This window comes from Dendroctonus ponderosae, unplaced genomic scaffold (assembly GCF_020466585.1).
Source record: "Dendroctonus ponderosae isolate FM_Combo_2020 unplaced genomic scaffold, Dpon_F_20191213v2 Dpon_F_20191213_1, whole genome shotgun sequence".
NCBI lineage: Eukaryota > Metazoa > Arthropoda > Insecta > Coleoptera > Curculionidae > Dendroctonus > Dendroctonus ponderosae.
This window is the reverse complement of record NW_026017110.1, coordinates 43047071-43065897: the sequence shown is the minus strand read 5'-3', so window position 1 is coordinate 43065897 and position 18827 is coordinate 43047071. Positions and strand designations below refer to the sequence as shown.

Here is an 18827-nt window from a genome sequence, read left to right as displayed (position 1 = left end):
ATAATAGAACATATTATTGCATTAAAAGTTATTAATAATAGTTGTGACACTTTATTTGCACTTAATCTTGAGCGCTTTTCATAAATTGACCATGCCTTCTTTAGAAAATATCCGCTCACCATCTGGGTTAACAATTGCCTCAAATGAAAATCACTAAACAAGTAGGTAGTAATATTTTACCAGTTCGGAGCTTTGAATCGTGCAATACAATGCAAATGGACATCACCTGGGCAGCATCTGTACTACAGTCGGAGAGTAGAGTAGACGACATATGGATTCGGTACCGGGATTCTATCGATACGATTTAATTTAATTTAATCTTTTTTTGATACGAATGTGCGTCCACAAACAATCAGGCGATTTAAAATAGGTCCAACAGTTTTTCAAAAACTTTATTGTAGTGGATCTTAGGCACAATTTTGTGGCACAACATCGAGTGTTAGTTCTTAAAACAATATTTAACAGTACACGGCATAACAGTAACAGTAACAGTCATTTTCAAAAGTTTGTAATACATTTTTCTGCAAATTTATGGACGATCCGCATTTTTTGCACTTAAACTGCTTTAGTGTGTCTAATTGTGGGTGTACTTTAATTGGAAATTGAAAAGAAGGTGAAACTCGAACAGGCATTTAGTACATGAGCACCCTTAACCTAGAATTTACAATATCTGCAGCTTCTCCCTTGTTAATTTGTTATCAGCATTATAAAATAAACTGCACCGAACACAATAATATCACACTCAATAATTGATATATCAAAATCACTGTCAGTTTAATAACGCAATGTGTATTTGAAAAATTTATCCGATCTACAGATGCACTCGCACTAAGGAAAAAATGTCGAATTCAAGTGCATATGTGCGTCTCAAGCCTCAGGCGCGAAGAGGCCGGAGTGGGAGCCGCCGTTACTACTCGCCGTGACCGAGAAAAATCGGATCACCCTCCCATAAAAAGTTATCACTTCAAAAATTAGAAACTCATACAGGATCTAAGCGATGGTGGCGAAAATATGAGCTTAACGAACGGTTGCTCCCCTTTACAATATTGCTTAGGAATTTTTGGCATCCAGGAATAACACACACACACACACACATACACTGAAGGAATTGAAACTGCCAGCAAATCAAATGAATAATTTAAATATGAACATGGAACAGACTGAACCAGCAATTTATAACTCCATTCGCGAATTTGTCGCTAAGATTCATTACAATCGAGATTTTCGTAAAAGTTTGGATTTTTTAAATACTTTTTATATGCATTTATAGTTATTTTACTTTGACTTAATTTAGTGTTGAGACATTGGGTGATCGTATCGTTTGAGTCTCTCCGAATTTTTAGTTTAATCTGGCCAGCAGCAAAAAAATCCTTGATTGTCCATAAATTAAGCCAACAAACACTCACAAAGTTTGAGGAAAATCATCATGTTTCGGCTATATTTCGAGCGGTGTTGCCAAACTGCGCAAGACGTTTTAAGTTAATGAAAATTGTTTCCTTGGATACCCAGCATGTAGTTTCATTCAATGTGGTCGGTTTAGATTATTTAGATCTCTTCAGGTTTCTTATTTATACTTTTTGTATATTTCTTTGAGTTTCTTTTAAAAAATCACTTCACCATGCTCACACAAACAAACTGAATCAAAATTAACCGAAAGAAAACAACGCAAAAATACATGGCAACACCGCACTGTGTTGAATTCCCGAAAGAAACAATTAATTTGCCATCTGACTATCGACGCGCTAGATAACCACAATCAGGATTTAACAGCAAATAGCACCGGACAATCTCATTGTCGAGCATAAATAAGTGGTTTTGGAAAAGCGAATTTCAATAGTTTTTTATCTGAATTTATGAACCATCCAGGAATTTTCTTCGCTGAAAGTGCTTAATTTGAAGTGTCATTTATAAGGATAAAAAAAACTAAAAATTCATAGTCACAATCACCCTCAGATGGTAGTTAGTCCCATTGTAGCACTTTTATTTGAAAATTTAAAAATGCCTTTTTCGACGAGTTAGAATATATGCGGAAAATATGCTGGACAAATCAATGAAAAACAGACTGCGACAGGCCTCAATGAAGAGACACTGGCTGGAAACGGTCATTTATGTTTTAACCATGTTGCCACGTTTACCTGTCTGTTTTTCTTAGGCGCATTTAATTTGTATTTGCCTGTATTAGTTTGGGTTAGTGTCTTATTAGCAACTTCACCTTTGGAGGCCTCTGAAAAATCTGCCTAAGTTCGCATGTCTGTGAAATTCTGTCCGTGTAACAGAGTTTCAACTTTCTAAGCTGCTGTGTGTCTGGACAGGTGGAGCTTCTCTTGGTAGACTTGCGCGATTTTACTCTCGTCCTTTCCGCAAGCTCAACTTTGCGTGTTTTTGAAAAATTATTCCCAACTGTTAGGTTTGTTTTGCAGTATCTGTTTTGCGTAGATGTACTATTTTGGTGGAGGTTTGGCAACACGGGCACTTGGTAAAAGCGCCTGATCTTAAGAATTACCTTAAAGGGTAACTATCCCTTTAAGGACTAAAAGGAAAATTAAAAATAAAGCGAAACTGAGCGAAATGTAAAGTACATGAACACCAACTAGTCACTTATCACCAGCCAAATCATAATTTTTGTTTATAAAATTCATTTAACAGTATTAAATTTTATTAAAAGGAAAATCAGTATAGGAAAAAAATTCGGTACGCCCTTGAGGCCAATCCTGTCTAGTGACCTTCGGGGTCGATGCTCAATAACTGGCCCACAATGAAAAAGAGAGAGACAAGTATATCCCAATACTGCAAAAGTAAGCGTTTCTTTGTTGTGCTTGTGAATCGGCGCCCTAGAAATCAAAATGTGACTGAATGTCTCGATCAGCTGTTTCATTTTCTCCTTCTGTCAAAGTACATGAACCAAGTAAACATTGTCCACTAAACAGATACAATTCAAATTCGCCGTGGTTTTGATATTCACATCACATGTGAATTAACGAACCAATTAAGTCGACCATAAAGGTGGCCAATGCGCTAAAGGCCGCGGTTTAAATCATTATGGTGCATATAAAGAACAACATATTCAAATGATGAAGATTTCCAAGACTGCTGTGGGCGCATTCATTTCGATGATGCTGTTGGGGACTCTGCTGGCAGGGCTGATCAGCTTGATCAGCACTCAGCAAACAGATCTCAATGCAAACAATCAAAGCAGGAGCAGAATCCACAATATTGCTGATCGATTTGATAACCTGATTTGGTTCTTGCAGGTAAGTGAGTTTGTATTATTTACCACGATTGGGGTTCATTGCATTGAGACATGCCTGATGGAAAAAAACCCTATAGATTATTCCCCACAGACATGCGGTGTTGGGAAAGGGGGAAATCCTTGATTACTGATTCATACTTTTCTTTGGAAATATTTTCCTTTTCATAGTGTTTGTGACTGTCTACACTTCTTGGTCTTCGGCACTGGCAAGCTGTCTTCCGGAGAGTCTGCTTAACACTCTTCCACACTATAATCACAACTTCTTCTTAATGTGCCATATCTATCAGTGGAGGTAGGATGTCACAGTAGCAAATTCTTCTCGGTCTTCGGCTGCTCTTATAAGTTCTTCAAAGTCCAGGCCAGTATTAGTTTCTTAGCCATGACATTTTCTTTCTTCCGAGTCGTTTGCCCTTGATTTTTTCCCATAACAATAAGTTGTGCGTAGCGGTATTTAGGGTTTCTCAGAATGTGTCCCACATACATACAAAACAGATCACGCTCTATCCCCTGCCTGCGTAGGACCTCTTTATTTGTGGTGTGAAATGCCCATGTTATTTTGAGCATTCTACGATAAGTCCACATCTCGAAGGCTTCTAATTTATTGATGGTTTGTACTTTAAGTGTCCGTGTTTTGGCTCCATATAAGAGGGTAGACCAGCCCCAGGTTGAGTCGTGAGTCGCAGAGCAGCGTTTTAAGTCGCATTAAGCAATTTCTGGCTTGTTCTATTCTACATCGTATTTCCGCGTCCGGATCGAACTTGCAGTCCATCCAACATCCCAAAAATGGGCATCTATTCACCTGTTCCAGGACCACGCCGTTTAACAGTATGGGTAGTGAGACATTCTTAGATCTTTCGATGGTCATAAACTTGGTTTTCTTTATGTTTATCTTCATGCCAGATGCTTCGCAAGCCGTGTGAACACCATAGAGGAGTTGTAGGTCCAGATCCGCAGCTACGATCAATACAGTATCGTCGGCGTATTTGATGCTGTTGATGTTCACACCGTTAACCTTACTTCCGTTTGGAGAGTCTGCAGGAGCTCTGCCAAATGTTAGTTCCGAATAAATATTGAACAGCAGTGGTGACAAAACGCAACCCTGTCTGCCTCCCTGTGGATCTCGATCTGCTCAGACCTCGTCTCCTCAATTTTGATTCTGGCGTTCCGATTCTAGTACAAATTCTGCAACAGTGTGGTGTCCTCGTCCAGACCCATGTCGAGAAGACAGTCCATCAACAGGTCATGATTCACTCTATCAAATGCTTTCTCAAAGTCTCTTATGTTTGGTGGCAAATCCGGGGTGCCTGAATTTAGTCCCTCACAAGACAATATCATAGTGAATACTAAATACATACAAATCGTGCAATAAATGTACATCTAAGTTGCATGTGATCTGTGTTGGTGTTGTGGACATTTGAATGAGGGTTCTGTCTAAGAATGGGAACTTCTGCGTTTGCAGAGTCGACATTCAATTGATGTTTGATGAACGGTAGCAACATGAAGGTTTGGTCTTAGATAGACACACTGAGTTGCTCAACAAAATCATAAAACACTGGCAAGATAATATGGTTTTCTAGGAGAAAGCAAACTTACCTATAATCTTTTGGCTGGAAATCAGACAGCGTCGATATCCAATAACCGGAAATACCACAAATAACACGTGGAGATAGTCAGGTTCAGGTACTGACTATCGCAGCGATTTTGCCTTTCCCGGACAAATCTACACCCCGTTCGTTCCTCATCTGATAGATGAATGGTTTTCCTCTAGCCGTTTTGGATCGGAGGACCATTTTCATTTTGTGTTCTTTGAGAAAATTTGTTTGATTTTACCATCTACCATCAGACAGCATCCACACGCAGAGTATGTGTCGGTGATGCAGAAAATTCGTGTTTTTCTCCCTTTTTGTTCCTCAAACTTAGTCCTAGTAGTAGTAGTTCTAATCCTTTCAATGTTGTAGAAATCTCGAATCATCCAAGACTGGCACTTAACATACTCAGGCTATTTTCTCCTTATGGTGCGGTTTCACTGAATGCAGTTTAAGGATCTCAAATCAATAGACATGAATTTAGATTTCAGATATCCACATTAGTATATTTAGAGACCCCTCGAGAATAGCACAATTTAAGGAGTTTTGCCATTACACAATAGATCGCATCACCCCTAAAGTAGTACTGGCCACTGGCGACTTGACTGATGCCAAAACGAAAGACGCCATCGGTTCCCAACAATATGAATCCGAGTGGCGACATTATCGAGATATTTTGCGTGAGTTTGATATTACTAGCAAGACTGTTTGGCTGGATATACGCGGAAACCATGGTAGGTTGCCCTCCGTTTCCATATTTGGCCGCCCATTTTTCATAGTCCAGGTGCTTTTCAGACAATTTTAACGTCATCAGTGTAAAGTCCAAACATAACTACTTCACCAATTACTCGGTGCAAGGCCGTGAACATCCTCGCTCCTATATGGCCCAGGTGAAGAAAGGGAATACCATTTATTCCTTTGTGGGTGTGGATGCCTGTCTGGAGCCAGGTAATAAGCGATTTACGCTCACCAATATATTTGGCTTCAACTTGAGGAATTTCCAGGCCCTAGGAGGCCTTTTAACTTCGTGGGAGTTCTGGATGAGCCAGAAGTGATTGAGATTAATAATCTGATAAAGGAAATCGAAAGAACAGGTACCAATAGATGGGATGGGAATAACGGCTATATTTTTGGTGCGCTATTTTAGAAGCTATCTTTATATCGTTAGAAATCTCGCTAGAATACTTGCTTAAAGGCACCCGCAGACCGACAATTTAGTCGCCAAGACCCGGCGACGTTGGTGCGTCTTTTGAAGCGTCAAAAGTGTCACCATGCCGTTTAGGTACAAGCCAAATTAAGTATACAAATTCATCTGAGGATACCACACTTTTGTCGCCCTGTGAGTTCGATACAGAACGACAATCTTTTAGACGCTTCGTCTAACCTTGAGAATAGAACTAGTTCCACCTTCGGCGACCGCAGTCGCTTGGGTGCGCGACAGTATTTCAAATAACGAGTTCCATTTTCGGCGTCAAATCTGTCGCGCAACAAGCATGTCGCTCGTGTGCGGGTGCCCTAAGGGTACGTGCATTCGTGAGTTCAAATACCGATGGGGGCGCTGCGAAACGTCAAATCACTCGTTACCGAGTGACAGTTGAGACTTGTCAGACTTGTCTATCTGTTGAAGTTGGTAAACAAGCGAAAGGTGAGAGTTGCAATAGCTACAAAAATGAATGTGAATGACTTAAATAAAAAAAATAAAGCTTGCAAAAGTTGATTAGATCAAAAGAAAACAAATCACCAATTTCAACAAACCAAGCGTCACATTACTAGTTAACTTGTAACTATAATTTTAACAACCAGGGAGCGTTTGCACTTGTGAACTCGCCAATTTAGCGATTTCAGTTATTGAGGGGGGCGCTGCGAAAAGTCAAATTACTCGTTACCGAGTGACAGTTGAGACTTGTCTATCTATTGGAGTTGGTAAATAAGCGAAAAGTAAGAGTTGCAATTGTAACAAAAATGAAAGTGAATGAATGAATGAATTGAATGAAAGAAAAATTGAAAAGCTTGCAAAAGTTGATTAGAACCAAACAAATCACCAATGTCAATAAACCAAGTGTCAAATTACTAGTTATCTTGTAGTTATAATTTTAACCACCAGGAAGCGTTTGCACTTGCGTTGTACCGATGGGGGCGCTGCGAAGCTTCAAATTACTCGTTGCCTAATGATAGTTAAGACTTGTCTATCTAATGGAGTTGGTAAACAAGCGAAAAGTAAGAGTAATTGTGGCAAAAATGAATGTGAATTGAATGAGAGAAAAAAAAGAAAAACGTTCGAAATTTGCTTAGAACAAATCAAAATAAATCACCAATGTCAACAAACCAAGTGTCAAATTGCTAGTTAAATTGTAGCCACTAGAGAGCGTTTGCACTTTTGAACTCTGTATGAAATTAATATAATATATATAAATATAATAAAGTCTGGGCGTAGCAATACGATTGAAGACAAAATAGTTTGTGTTTTGTCGGCGATCGCAGCGAATTTTGAATGTTAAAACATGAGTTATGTCACTCTCTGGCTGACTTTTTTTGAAAAAGTTACTTTTGTAGAAAATTTCTGGAAGTTACTGAGTCGACTGACTGTTGGTAAAGACGAGTTTTTCAAAAATTCGTCAGGGAACAACAAAACATTCCTGAATGAGACCCATAACATTGCTCGAAAGAGAAAATCTGCGGCTTTAAATGGAGAAAACCTCACTATAATAGGAAATTCTTGGGAGTTCCCGGAATTTTGTCACAAAAATTTTATCTCAGTAATTTTTTTAAAATCTAACGTACTCTAGACCCGTTATTATTCAGTATTCGCAAAAGTGTTATAGGAACTTGCTACACTCATTTTAGCTAAAACTACCTCGTTAAGTGTTGGCCACACCGTGTATAGCTTCCGGCGACTGGTGACTTTTTCTAATAACGTTATAAAATAGGTTTAAGCGCAAATTTACATAGCTTGCGCTATTTTTATAAGAATATAGCGCGCTTTTTTTATCAGGCTATTCGTTTATATCACTTATTATTATTGTTATTATTATTATTATTATTATACTTAAATTCACCATCACTAATGTCTGCCCAAGTTTCAACAGTGATTTTTCTAGGCAGCAACTACACAATATGGTTCGGTCATTTTCCCACGTCCTGTATACTCTCCTCCGGTTCAGAAAACGTGCGAAGTTTGATCAAAAAAGACCCCAATGGTTTGGTGTACGTCTGTGGGCATTTGCATACCTTGGGCGGTCTGGTGCCTCAAATGTATACCATGCAGAAAGGGGGTTACCTGGAGCTGGAGTTAGGGGACTGGAAGGATAACAGGATGTAATCAACTGCAGGTGTTTTTTTAATCGGTTCTCTAAAATCTAGCTTCAAGGTATCGGCTAATGGCCATAGATCACGGATTGTTTTCGTTTATCGATGTGCGACATGGAGAGTGGCCGGTTGTTCTTCTGACCAATCCCAAGTCAGCTCTGTTCTTCAACCCTTTGAAAGAGAGCACTGAAAGCATGCTTCAGTCCAGTCATATTAGGTGCAACCGCTCACTATTTATTTACACAGAAATAGTTAGAAAGTTTTAAAACGTTTGCAGAGTATTGGCTTTCAGCTTGTCTAGAATAAAAATAGTGCGCGTAAGAATCAGCCAAGAGTCTTGGACGGATCTCAAGCATGTGAAAGGGCCTCTCTATGTGACTTCCTGGGATGCTCAAAAGTACCGCAATGGACTCCAGGATATAGAAGTACACGGTTTTATGGAGGTTTTACAAGCACTCTATTGAGTTTTTGTAGGTTTATGTGAAAGACATCGAGGGCAGGGAAAAGACTGAAAAAACCTCATTTTCTCTGGACGGCAGTAAGGTGGCCTTTGGCCTGCTACCCAGGTTGGCTCTGATGTCTAATGTCAGCTGCATTGTTAGTACATTAATGTCAGCTCAAACATCCGTATAATCCGAACGGCACAGTTGTATAAAATTATATCCTTAATTTGAACCCCCGTGCTTAAATCCATCGGCAGGGTATTATCAGCTTTATTTCAATTTAAAGTTCTATACCTCTAAAAACACACTTTACATGCATTAGGTACTGTATTAATCAATCTACATGCAAACATTTTTCCTTCCAGTTTTGGTCGTTGTTTATTGCATCTCTTATTGTGTACATTCTTCCCCTGTTGGTAATGAAGTACTTCCACACGGCCATTAGCGGTAAGATTCCTTCCACTTGTAGGTAATGGCTTTCAGTATGTAAGTTTTAGCTGGACTAATTGCTCAACCGCGATTCCGCGGAAACTTGGTCAAATCCTGGATTCGCAAACTCTGGATACTCACCACAGTGGATCGAATATTCTGGCCGATGGTTCTCTATCCGCTCTACCTAATATTCGGCCCCTGGTCAATCGGGTACATAGTGGAGGACTACATCGGCGTGATTTTCTCCTGGGGAATATTTGTTGATGGAGCCTTCCTACCTGGTTCCTTCACCTATGCGTACGGATTCATTCAGGTATAATAAAACAGAATAACTATCTATTCTGCTGCAAAGAGAGGCAGAGGCACTAGTAGTAGAGTAAACATGACTTCTTCTGAACACAAGAATAATTTTTATGCGGTTTTCGTTTTTTTATTCCTTGCAACAATGCAATCATTTTTTTTTAACTTACATTACATAAGTTCAAGAATGAATGACGATATAACGAATGAAATTTGTCCGACCTGAACCTGCGACCTCCATGACTCTGGCATAATGCTCTTACCAACCAAGCTACGAAGCAGACAAGATTCGCACCAGCCTTCGGGTAGTAAATCTGTCTGCTGTCAATAACAAATAAGCTGGTGCGAATCTTGTCTGCTTCGTAGCTTATTTGGTCGAGCATCATGCTGGAGTCATGGAGGTCACAAGTGCAGTTCCCGCCGAAAGCAGACGAAATAAATTTGTCTTATTCCAAAAAAATGTTTGTCTGCTTAAGCCGGGAAAAAAATGTCTCTGTTTAGAATTCTCGGACACGAAAAGTCTTCAATCCTCAAAAAGTTTACTACACTTACCCAAACTACCGCACTTGCCATAAGGGCTACAATAATTCTATATTTTCCATCTAAGAACGCGATGCACCCAACATTGTGGGTAGCAAACTGAATATTTAGACACCTTTTCGAACAAAAGGCACCGACGTACAGAATAAACATAATTATGTTATCATTCAATCATCGCGACGATTCATTGATCTGCTCTTGCTTGGCATTGAATCTATCAGCTTGTCGACATTTTTGTAGAAAGTGCCTGTTCGCACGGGCAGTATTTCCAAGGACAAATTAACGTTCCAACGTAACGAAAGTTCACAACAACTAATCGGAAAACGCTTTAAAATCTTTCACTAATTTAATTTTGAATTCAGAGCGATTTATATTTGTCTGAATTTCATTCACACATTTTGTTTGCCTAAAAGTATTGAGTAAATGAAAAACCGCGAAGAACTCTCAACTTCCGGGCGATGATAGAAACGAATAAAATTTCAACTAATTGAAAGTGCGCTTTAAAAATTCTGTGGATAAGTTCTATATTGTTGAGGCGGATTCATTTTTCTTACAAACTGCTTGGTGCATATTTCGCCTCAAATATATTTGTCTTTAAAGAAGACAGAATTTCCTCACGTCATGACGAACCCAACCAGCGGTTTTAAAAAATTCTGATTTCAAGAATTATACGAAATTTACATTAGAGTTTAATTTTGTTATCTTCTTTGAAAGCTTAATTTTTTTACTATATTTTTTCATATCTTCTGTCTTATTGCTCCATCTGCTAGGCCCAGATATCATGCCTTAATTAGTCAAAATTTGGCATTTAATGCTCTATCAAGTGCTCCAGCTCAATCTGATGCTGAGAAATGGGCAAGAAAGTTCTACTTTTTCTTCAATATTTGGCCGAAAAATGTGGTGACTTTTTTTAGCTGTTAAAATTCCAGCCCTGTTTTCGTAAAGCTTTAATCCCGTGGGTTAAATGCTAAGCGTAATTCAAATCGCGCCGTAGTGAGACGCGATGAGTTATAACTCATTAGCGCACAGAGCAGCAACAACTCAAAAACCCAACTCAGCACAGAGTTAAGCATGCCTAAGTTGACGTCTACTTCCGGTATATCAAGACTTTGAGAATATGTCTTTGATGTATAGAGCAGAGCCGTTTTAACCTGACCTGAAATTTATGGAATGTAACTGTATTTTTTGAGCTACGAGTAACAGCCCATATTCGTGGAACACCCTGTGTTGCGATGTATCAAATTAAGTGTTACACCTGGAATGGGTGGTACCCGGGGACGCCCACGCGATCGACACTCTGTGGCGTCAAAAACGAATGTACTCTACTGGCTAATTACAAATTTGAAATTAATCAAGAGAAATTTAAGTTGGGAAGTTGAATGTTTGAATTATTTTTCAACTTACTGTTAAATCTTGGAAACGAGTCATTTCCGAACTTATGAGCGTGTGGTTGATATTACCGCGAATTTTGCACACCCTGCATATGAGGGATTTCTAAAGGTCAGTTAAATATCCCGAAAAATAAAAAAAACTCGTGTTTTTTTATTGATATAATTATTGAATCTCTTATCTAATAGGTAGTGGGTTTGGATGTCTTCCAATTCTGGTGTGGTATTTTGTTGATTTTTGGCTTATTTCATGGCGGATGGTAAATACTTTCAGATCGTGGTGGATGGTGTTATTATTTACATACCATGGCGCGTTGACTATTTGTCTTAACGTTTTGGACTGATATCTCTGCAGTATTTCGATATTACTGGTACCGTTTTGTATAGTAAGATCTTGTTTTCAAGACTAAGCTTGGACCTTCTATCTATCAACCAATGCATCTTCCTTGTTTTTATTTCCAATTATTTTCTTTTCGTCTGGATGTGTATCTTCCAGGTGAGTCTTCTATCCAGGTGCATCCCCAGATATCTTGCATGATTGGCAGTTGAGATAGGGGTGTTGTTGATTTTTATAGGAGGACCTGATCCTCTTCTTAAAGCGTATAGCACCTGCGTGCACTTTTCCTCGTTGATATTAATTTTCCATTTGACCATCCATTTCTCAACTTCGTTAACATGTTCTTGGAGTGTCTCAGCTGTAGTACTGTGTCGCCCGCAAATGTAGCTGTCAGAATGTTATCGTTTTGTGGTAGATCCGATGTGAAAATTGTGTATAGGAAAGGTCCCAGAAAACCATTTTTTTGTTTTGTACAACAGGCCTTTGTGCTAGACTTTGTCAAAAGCTTGTCTAATGTCCAGATATACAGCTGGACAGTATGCTTTTTCCTCGAAGCTTTCTCTTATTTTGTTAGTGACTCTGTGGATTTGCTCCATTGTCGTGTGACCGCATCTGAATCCAAATTGGTGGTCCGGAATTAGTTTGAGAATTTATTTATGAGCGTGGTAATTAGATTGAGCAGTGTTGAAAGCTATTCAGCTTGTTTAGTCAATATATTTTCAAGTCTGGCAAAAGCTTGTACTTCATAATTTGAATTTGGTAAGTTGTTTTCATTTGTGGCATTTCCTTGTAGTACTTGCGAGTAGGATGTTCGAGTCCTCGCGTTTCTTGGTGCTGGATTGTTGATTATTTCAATGTTTGTCTGAGATAGGTTATTTAGATAGAGTTGGCTGATATTCCATATTTCCATTTTGTTTCCTGCGTTTTCGTATTTCTTTGTATACGGTGCAACCCTTGTAATTGGCTGGGTGATACTGCATAATACGCATGTGGCTGGAAGTTCCCTGCTTTTCGAGCAGTTGTTGGTATCGTGATCTCCTGAGGATTTGACACATCTGTGAGGCCTGTTGCAGAATCCTTTTGTGTGACCATATCGCTGGCATCGAGTGCATTGTATTATTTGATTAGTTCTCCTTGGTGGCTCTATAGTAACGGAGGCTCCTACTAGATTTGTTATTTTGTAAATCTCTTGATTGTTTCCCGTCGGTTTCAAGTCTACAAAGAATAGAGGCATTCCTTTTTTTGTGGTTTTGTTTATTGCATTAATTAAATTTCTGACAATATGTCCGTGTTGCTCAATGTTATTTTGTAGCTCTTCAATAGATGTTGTGGGATGTAAATTCCTGATGACTATACGATATTCTCTTTCTTGCTTTAATTGGTATGTATGATAAGAGGCTTTAACATCATTTAGGTGGTGAATTTTTTTCCTATAAATATCTATTGGCAATGAGTTTAGTTTAATTTGGTTATTGCTTATGGTTTTGTGGGTAAAGTCTTATAGATTTCACGCTCCTAAATCGTTGAGAAAGACATTTATGTTCGTTCTGTCCGGGATAAAGATAGGTGGTGGTTTGTGATCTTGTGGTGTTTCTTCATTTGGTTGGGTGGATAGTGGCTGGAAGCGATTTGCTTGTTCGATTGTAAATGAGGAATTTCTTCTGTCTTCTGTTGGACTATCGGATTGTCTAAGGCGTTTGCCTTTGTACTATTTGCCATTCATTTGCACTGTTTTGGCTTCGAGTGAACATTTTTGGAGGGATTTTTTTGGGGTATGGGTCTGTTTCAATTTCTCCTCCTTCCAAGGGAGAATTACCTAACATCTCTGCGTCACTCATGATTTACTTTAAACCAACGGTATTATCTACCGTGGTTTTGTCGTTTGATTTTACTCAATTTTTCAATTTTTAACGGTTGTAAATTGGATAAATTCTTGGAATATTTCTATAGAAAAGTAGTTTGGAATGGGGGGATCAAAATTCATGGTATTTCAGTAAATGGGGGCCCCATTTGCGCCCCATTTACTGTCAAATATGACACTGACAAGCGGGAAGTTTCGCACCTGTTCTGGAGATTTCGAGAACCACCTGGGTTACCTGAAGGAATCTATATAAGCGGCGAGGAGAACGAGACGAGAAGAGTGAAGTGACAGGAGCGACCAGGTGCAGAAGAGGTTAAACCCCGCGAGTCGGAAACGCGTGTTTTCCGTGTGTTATTGTTATCGTTTGTGAAGTTGACGGTAATTTTGAAGTTAGTTTGTTCCTGTTCCGCATTTAAAGTTATACCGAGGTGAATAAAAGTTGGAAGCTGAAGAAAGAGTTTGATACTCGGCCATCCACGGTACAATATGATAAAGAATTCACTGCTCTCGCTCACACGACTGTTCAGTACGACTAGCTAAACGCGACTCCCAAATAAAACTCTAAACTAAAATAATTGAGATATTTACGGAAAATTGAATTATAAATTTGACAACAATGTATTTGGTCACACTTGCAAGTGACATTTTTAGCCTTGTTGTTTCGTAAATATAGAAATCTCGCGCAACTTTATTTGACAATCTTCACAACATCAGTTTTTATTTTTGACAAGAATCATCTAACAGTATGATGTTTATGGAAATTGATAGGACGGCAGATACGCATGTGTACACTTTTAACCTCTGTTTTAATGCGATGCTGTAAAAGTTTCCCATTATTGGAGTTCTCAGGAAAATGTCATTGCGTCTTTTCGCGATAAGGCAAACCTGACTTTTTGTTTTTGGTTCTTCCAACAAACTATTTTTTTTAAATTCTAGATGATCACTTTTCAAATTCCCTTGACAGTAATTCTGATCAATACAGTCAGCACAAGGTAAGTGATTGCCAGAGACGACTGGTTCAGCCATTGATTGGGAAACATTGCAGATACAGCCAGTTGTCCTTGAAAATCGGCAAAAAGGTGTCCCTAAGACAGGCAATTTGCGCTCACCTTCCATTCTGCATCGTCTTCATCATTCAGGTTATAATGGCCTACATGTTTTGGCTGGCCTACGGCACTTTGGCCTTCATTCTAGGGCCTTTGCGCACTTGGTCCTTAGTTCTAGCTGCCGGTGTTTACTACACAGCTTTGCATTTGCCTGACAAATGTTTTCGGTAGGTTGCTCAATCATTCTTGCAATAGCTGGACATTTGCCTAAACGAAGAGTGTTTTTTAGGCGTGCCAAAGAGTTATGCTTCACAAAATCGGAAACAACGACAGATCAAGACGCAATTAATCTGGAACTGCAACTGGAACATTCGGCTGAAAAGGTCGCAAAAGCTAACTGAAGTGATATTAGTTGATATGAAAGACTTTATTTTTACCTCTCTTTTGTGATATGTCCGGTTCTCCAATATACTTTTGTGTTTTACTTTTGACTATAGTTTATATAAACTGAAGACTTTAACAGAAAATAACAGTTAAATACGCGAAGAAGAACTAATAAAGACAAGATTTCGTCGGTTTCGCACCCCCAGGACGTGGCTGTTGAGAGCTAAAGGGTTCGAAAGCGGTCCTGGGGGTGCCTGAGGTAAGGAACCTCGAAATTTGCACTGTCTTACGTAAAGGACAATGTTGGTCAACATTTTCAGTAATCTACTATGAATCGTTTTATTTTTATAACTCGTGATTGAAGGTCTATTTTTAGCACTCGTAGAAGGAACATATTTTAGCATCACCCAGTCATGTGCATAGATTAGGCTGTTAGAATGGGAATATAATCTGATATATTATTAGAATAATACAAACGAATGTTAGTCTGTTGCTTTGATTTTTTATTACCTTTGCCATCCTTTACAATTTGTTACCGGTAGGTGCAGTTTGATATTTTTTAATTAAAGTCAGCAGAAATTGTGTGAAAGATGGAAACTGTGTATTCTATATGTTTTTCAACGCGAGTAAGTATGGGAGATAAGCAATATGAGAACTAAAAAATAAAATAGTGTAACGGAAATGGCCTGGGGTACTCACGTTTGGAATGGGGGATCGAAATTCATGGTATTTCAGTAAATGGGAGCCCCATTTGTGCCCCATTTACTGTCAAATATGACACTGACAAGCGGGAAATTTCGCTCCTGGGCGGGAGATTTCGAGAACCTTCTGGGTTACCTGGAGGAAACTATATAAGCGACGACGAGAACCATGGGGAGTCAGTGAAGTGACAGTAGCGACAGAGTTCAGAAGAGGTTAAACCCCGCGAGTCGGAAGTCCGAGTTTTCCGTTTGTTATTGTTATTGTTTGTGAAGTTGACGTTAATTTAGAAGTTAGTTTGTTCCTGTTCCGTATTTAAAAGTGATACCGAGTTGAATAAAAGTTGAAAGCTGAAGAAAGAGTTTGATATCCGGCCATCCACGGTACAATGGTATAACACATTTCAATGAGCCATAAAATAGTGAATTTAGAGGAAGCGTGTTGCATTTTTCTGTTAAATATTTTTCTTCAGATTTTTCCAAATTGAGAGAAGTGGATTTGGATTCACCAAATAACGATGTAACGAAAATTTCGCAAAATTGCTTCAGGGGTTTCTTTTGATGTGACAAATTTTGGAGAAACTTGTGATATGTCGAAAAATCATGGACGTTGCACAAAAATTGACGGAAAATTAATTTTTCCACAACTAGTTTTTAGTAAATGAGGTAAAAACTTGAGAAATATTTAGTAATTCCTTGACGAATTTGAAAAAATGGCAGTCTGCTAATGATTATTCTCTTGCTATAGTGGCTTAAAAAAAACCTGGAAAATCTCAGGAAATGCCATATAAGCGACTTTTCCTCACTTTGAGAGATTCCTCACACGCAAGTATTTTCTTTTGAATGATTGAGGAAATTTGTTGCTTTTTCTTGTCGAATTTAAGAAAGAATCACTTTTATAGCAAAACTTTGAAACTTTCCAAGACTTTTTCAGTTATTGTGACAACTAAAGTGGATATTAGCAAACAGGATTTTTTCAAAAAGAACTTCCTCTGGATCGAAAATCTCTGAATCTTGTCTTTTGTGTTATATATATATATTCCATATATATATGTTCCAGAATATTTTCCGTTAGTATCTCGAGTAGATTGGCCTTCGTTGGCAAGAGCGTTTTAAACAATCGTGTCAGAAACACCAAAAATCTCTCAAGCCTGCCTTTTGGGCCATTCCAGAGAGAACGCTCGCTACATTAAGCGTGAAAAAAAGGACATGACTAAAGACCGGATTTTAAGCATTTTGCTTATTGCTGAATTTTATAAGCAACCATAATATTATTTCATTTCTAAACGAATTATACCAAACTAAGTATATTGCGATAGCTTTTATTATGCTTTTTTTGCTTTTTTTTAGTTTTTATGCTTTGTTCTCCGTTCGTGTTTATCTTAACTTTTTTCCGCATATCTAAATAATTTTAAAAATAGTTCAATACATTATACGGGAATAAATGTCCATATAAAGTAGATTTGGCAACTTTGCAAGGCGTCGCGTGATTTCCTGAAAAATCCGTTCGCACGTAGGTAATTCCCCAAAGTTTAACCTTGCGCTATGAAGTTACGACGATGTGGTCTGGTCTCCAGTTTGTTTGTATCGTCTGTACTTGGATTTAATTAGCTGTACGTGGTAACTATTTAAACAATGCCAAAACAAAAGCCAACCATTGAAGAGTGAATTAAAGGTCACAAAGAACTAAAAATTAACAATAAAAATATTTTTTGTCAAGCACGTTCTAAAACTGTAAGTAACAATTCGCAAATTCTTATTCTCGTCTTTGTTTCCTGTTTAAAATATCATTTTATTTTTTTGAATTTTTTGACTTAAGAGATTTAAACTTACAAAATATTGTAAAAAAGCATTCCAGATGAGAGTGCTCTTCAGAAAAAGTATGTCAGCCCAGTTTATGATGAAGCAATGCAGCAAATTAAAAAAATTTTTGCAAATTATTATACAGGGTGACCATTTTCTGAATCTTTGTATGGGTAACTTCTACATTTTTAAAGATAGAGAATCCGTTAAATTGGGCAGAATTCGATTGCCTATTCATTACCGTTTTCAAAATTTAGGTACCCGACTTGGTTCCTGAAATATCCTGAAAAGGCAAGAAATGAATTTAATTATCATATAATTCGTAAACGGCTTAAATTAGAAAAAAAAGTTAAAATTGTCTTTGGAAGAACTTTTTGCGTTGAATTCAATAAACTAGCACTCGTTGTCATAGTCAACTTGATTTACGAGATAAAAAGTAAACTTATGTTTTTTAAAATGGTAATCATAGTTGGCTGTGGGCCTTTTAAAATCCTTATTTTTTTAACTGTTGTGTATGTAATGTATGTTTTTCTCCTTTTGTTGGCGTAAAACTTCAAAAGAAGATAAAAAATGTGTAGTAGGTTATGGAAACAAGACCTATTTTATCACACAAAGCACAAAACAAAAATGAAATAATTAACACACAATCATGTTTACTGAGCTAATGAAAATGATCGTCTAATTGAAAATAGACGAGGTCAACGTGTTTTTTTTGTGAATGTCTGGTGAGGCATTTTTAGTGATAAAATTATTGGTTCATTCTTTTATAATCACAATTTAAATATGGAAAGATATTTACACTTTTTACCAAATGAACTTCAAGACATGTTGAATAGTTTCCCGTTAGCATCGTATCGAAAATTGGCATATTTTCAACATGATAGTGCACCTTCACACAACTCACGCTTTGAATGTGAAGATGCCAAAAAATGCCTGGACGTAAACGGAAGTCAATTTGAACATTTAATTAACGATTCATTATTGTTTGTGCTTTGTGTGATAATATAGTTCTTGTTTCCATAGCCTACTACACATTTTCATCTTCGTTTGAAGATTTACGGCAACAAAAGGAGAAAAACATACAAACAATTATATCGTTAAATTCAGAAAAAAATAAGGATTTTAAAAAGCGCACAGTCTACTATGATTACCATTTAAAAAACCATAAGTTTATTTTTTATCTCGTGAATCAAGTTGACTATGATAACGAGTGCTAGTTTATTGGATTCAACGCAAAAAGTTCTACTAAGTGCAGTTTTTTTCTAAGTTAAGGAGTTTACGTAATAAGTGATAATTAAAAAAGTGTCGATTTCTTGTCTTTTCAGGATGTCAGGAACCAAGTCGGGTACCTAAATTTTGACAACGGTAATGAATTGGCAATCGAATTCTGCCCAATTTTGCCGATTTAACGGATTCTCTATCTTTAAAAATGTAGAAGTTACACATACAAATA

General features: G+C 37.8%; 1 protein-coding gene across 2 annotated transcripts; it reads left to right on the top strand.

Annotated features, from left to right (window-relative positions):
- The first annotated feature begins 2844 nt into the window (after positions 1–2844).
- On the top strand, positions 2845–15365 carry LOC109537718 (transmembrane protein 62). 2 transcript variants are annotated; one of them, XM_019904577.2, is made up of 14 exons: positions 2845–3251; positions 5209–5265; positions 5321–5570; positions 5632–5784; positions 5841–5930; positions 7935–8151; positions 8204–8359; positions 8420–8567; positions 8617–8739; positions 8951–9032; positions 9083–9330; positions 14380–14435; positions 14489–14716; positions 14779–15365. In XM_019904577.2, exons 1-14 carry the CDS (start codon positions 3069–3071, stop codon positions 14888–14890), a joined length of 2103 nt encoding a protein of 700 aa, XP_019760136.1. In that variant the 5' UTR covers positions 2845–3068; the 3' UTR covers positions 14891–15365. The 2 variants fall into 2 exon arrangements, with proteins under 2 accessions (XP_019760136.1, XP_019760137.1); XM_019904578.2 differs by lacking the exon at positions 5209–5265 and having other exon boundaries at positions 2849–3251.
- The last annotated feature ends 3462 nt before the right edge of the window (positions 15366–18827 follow it).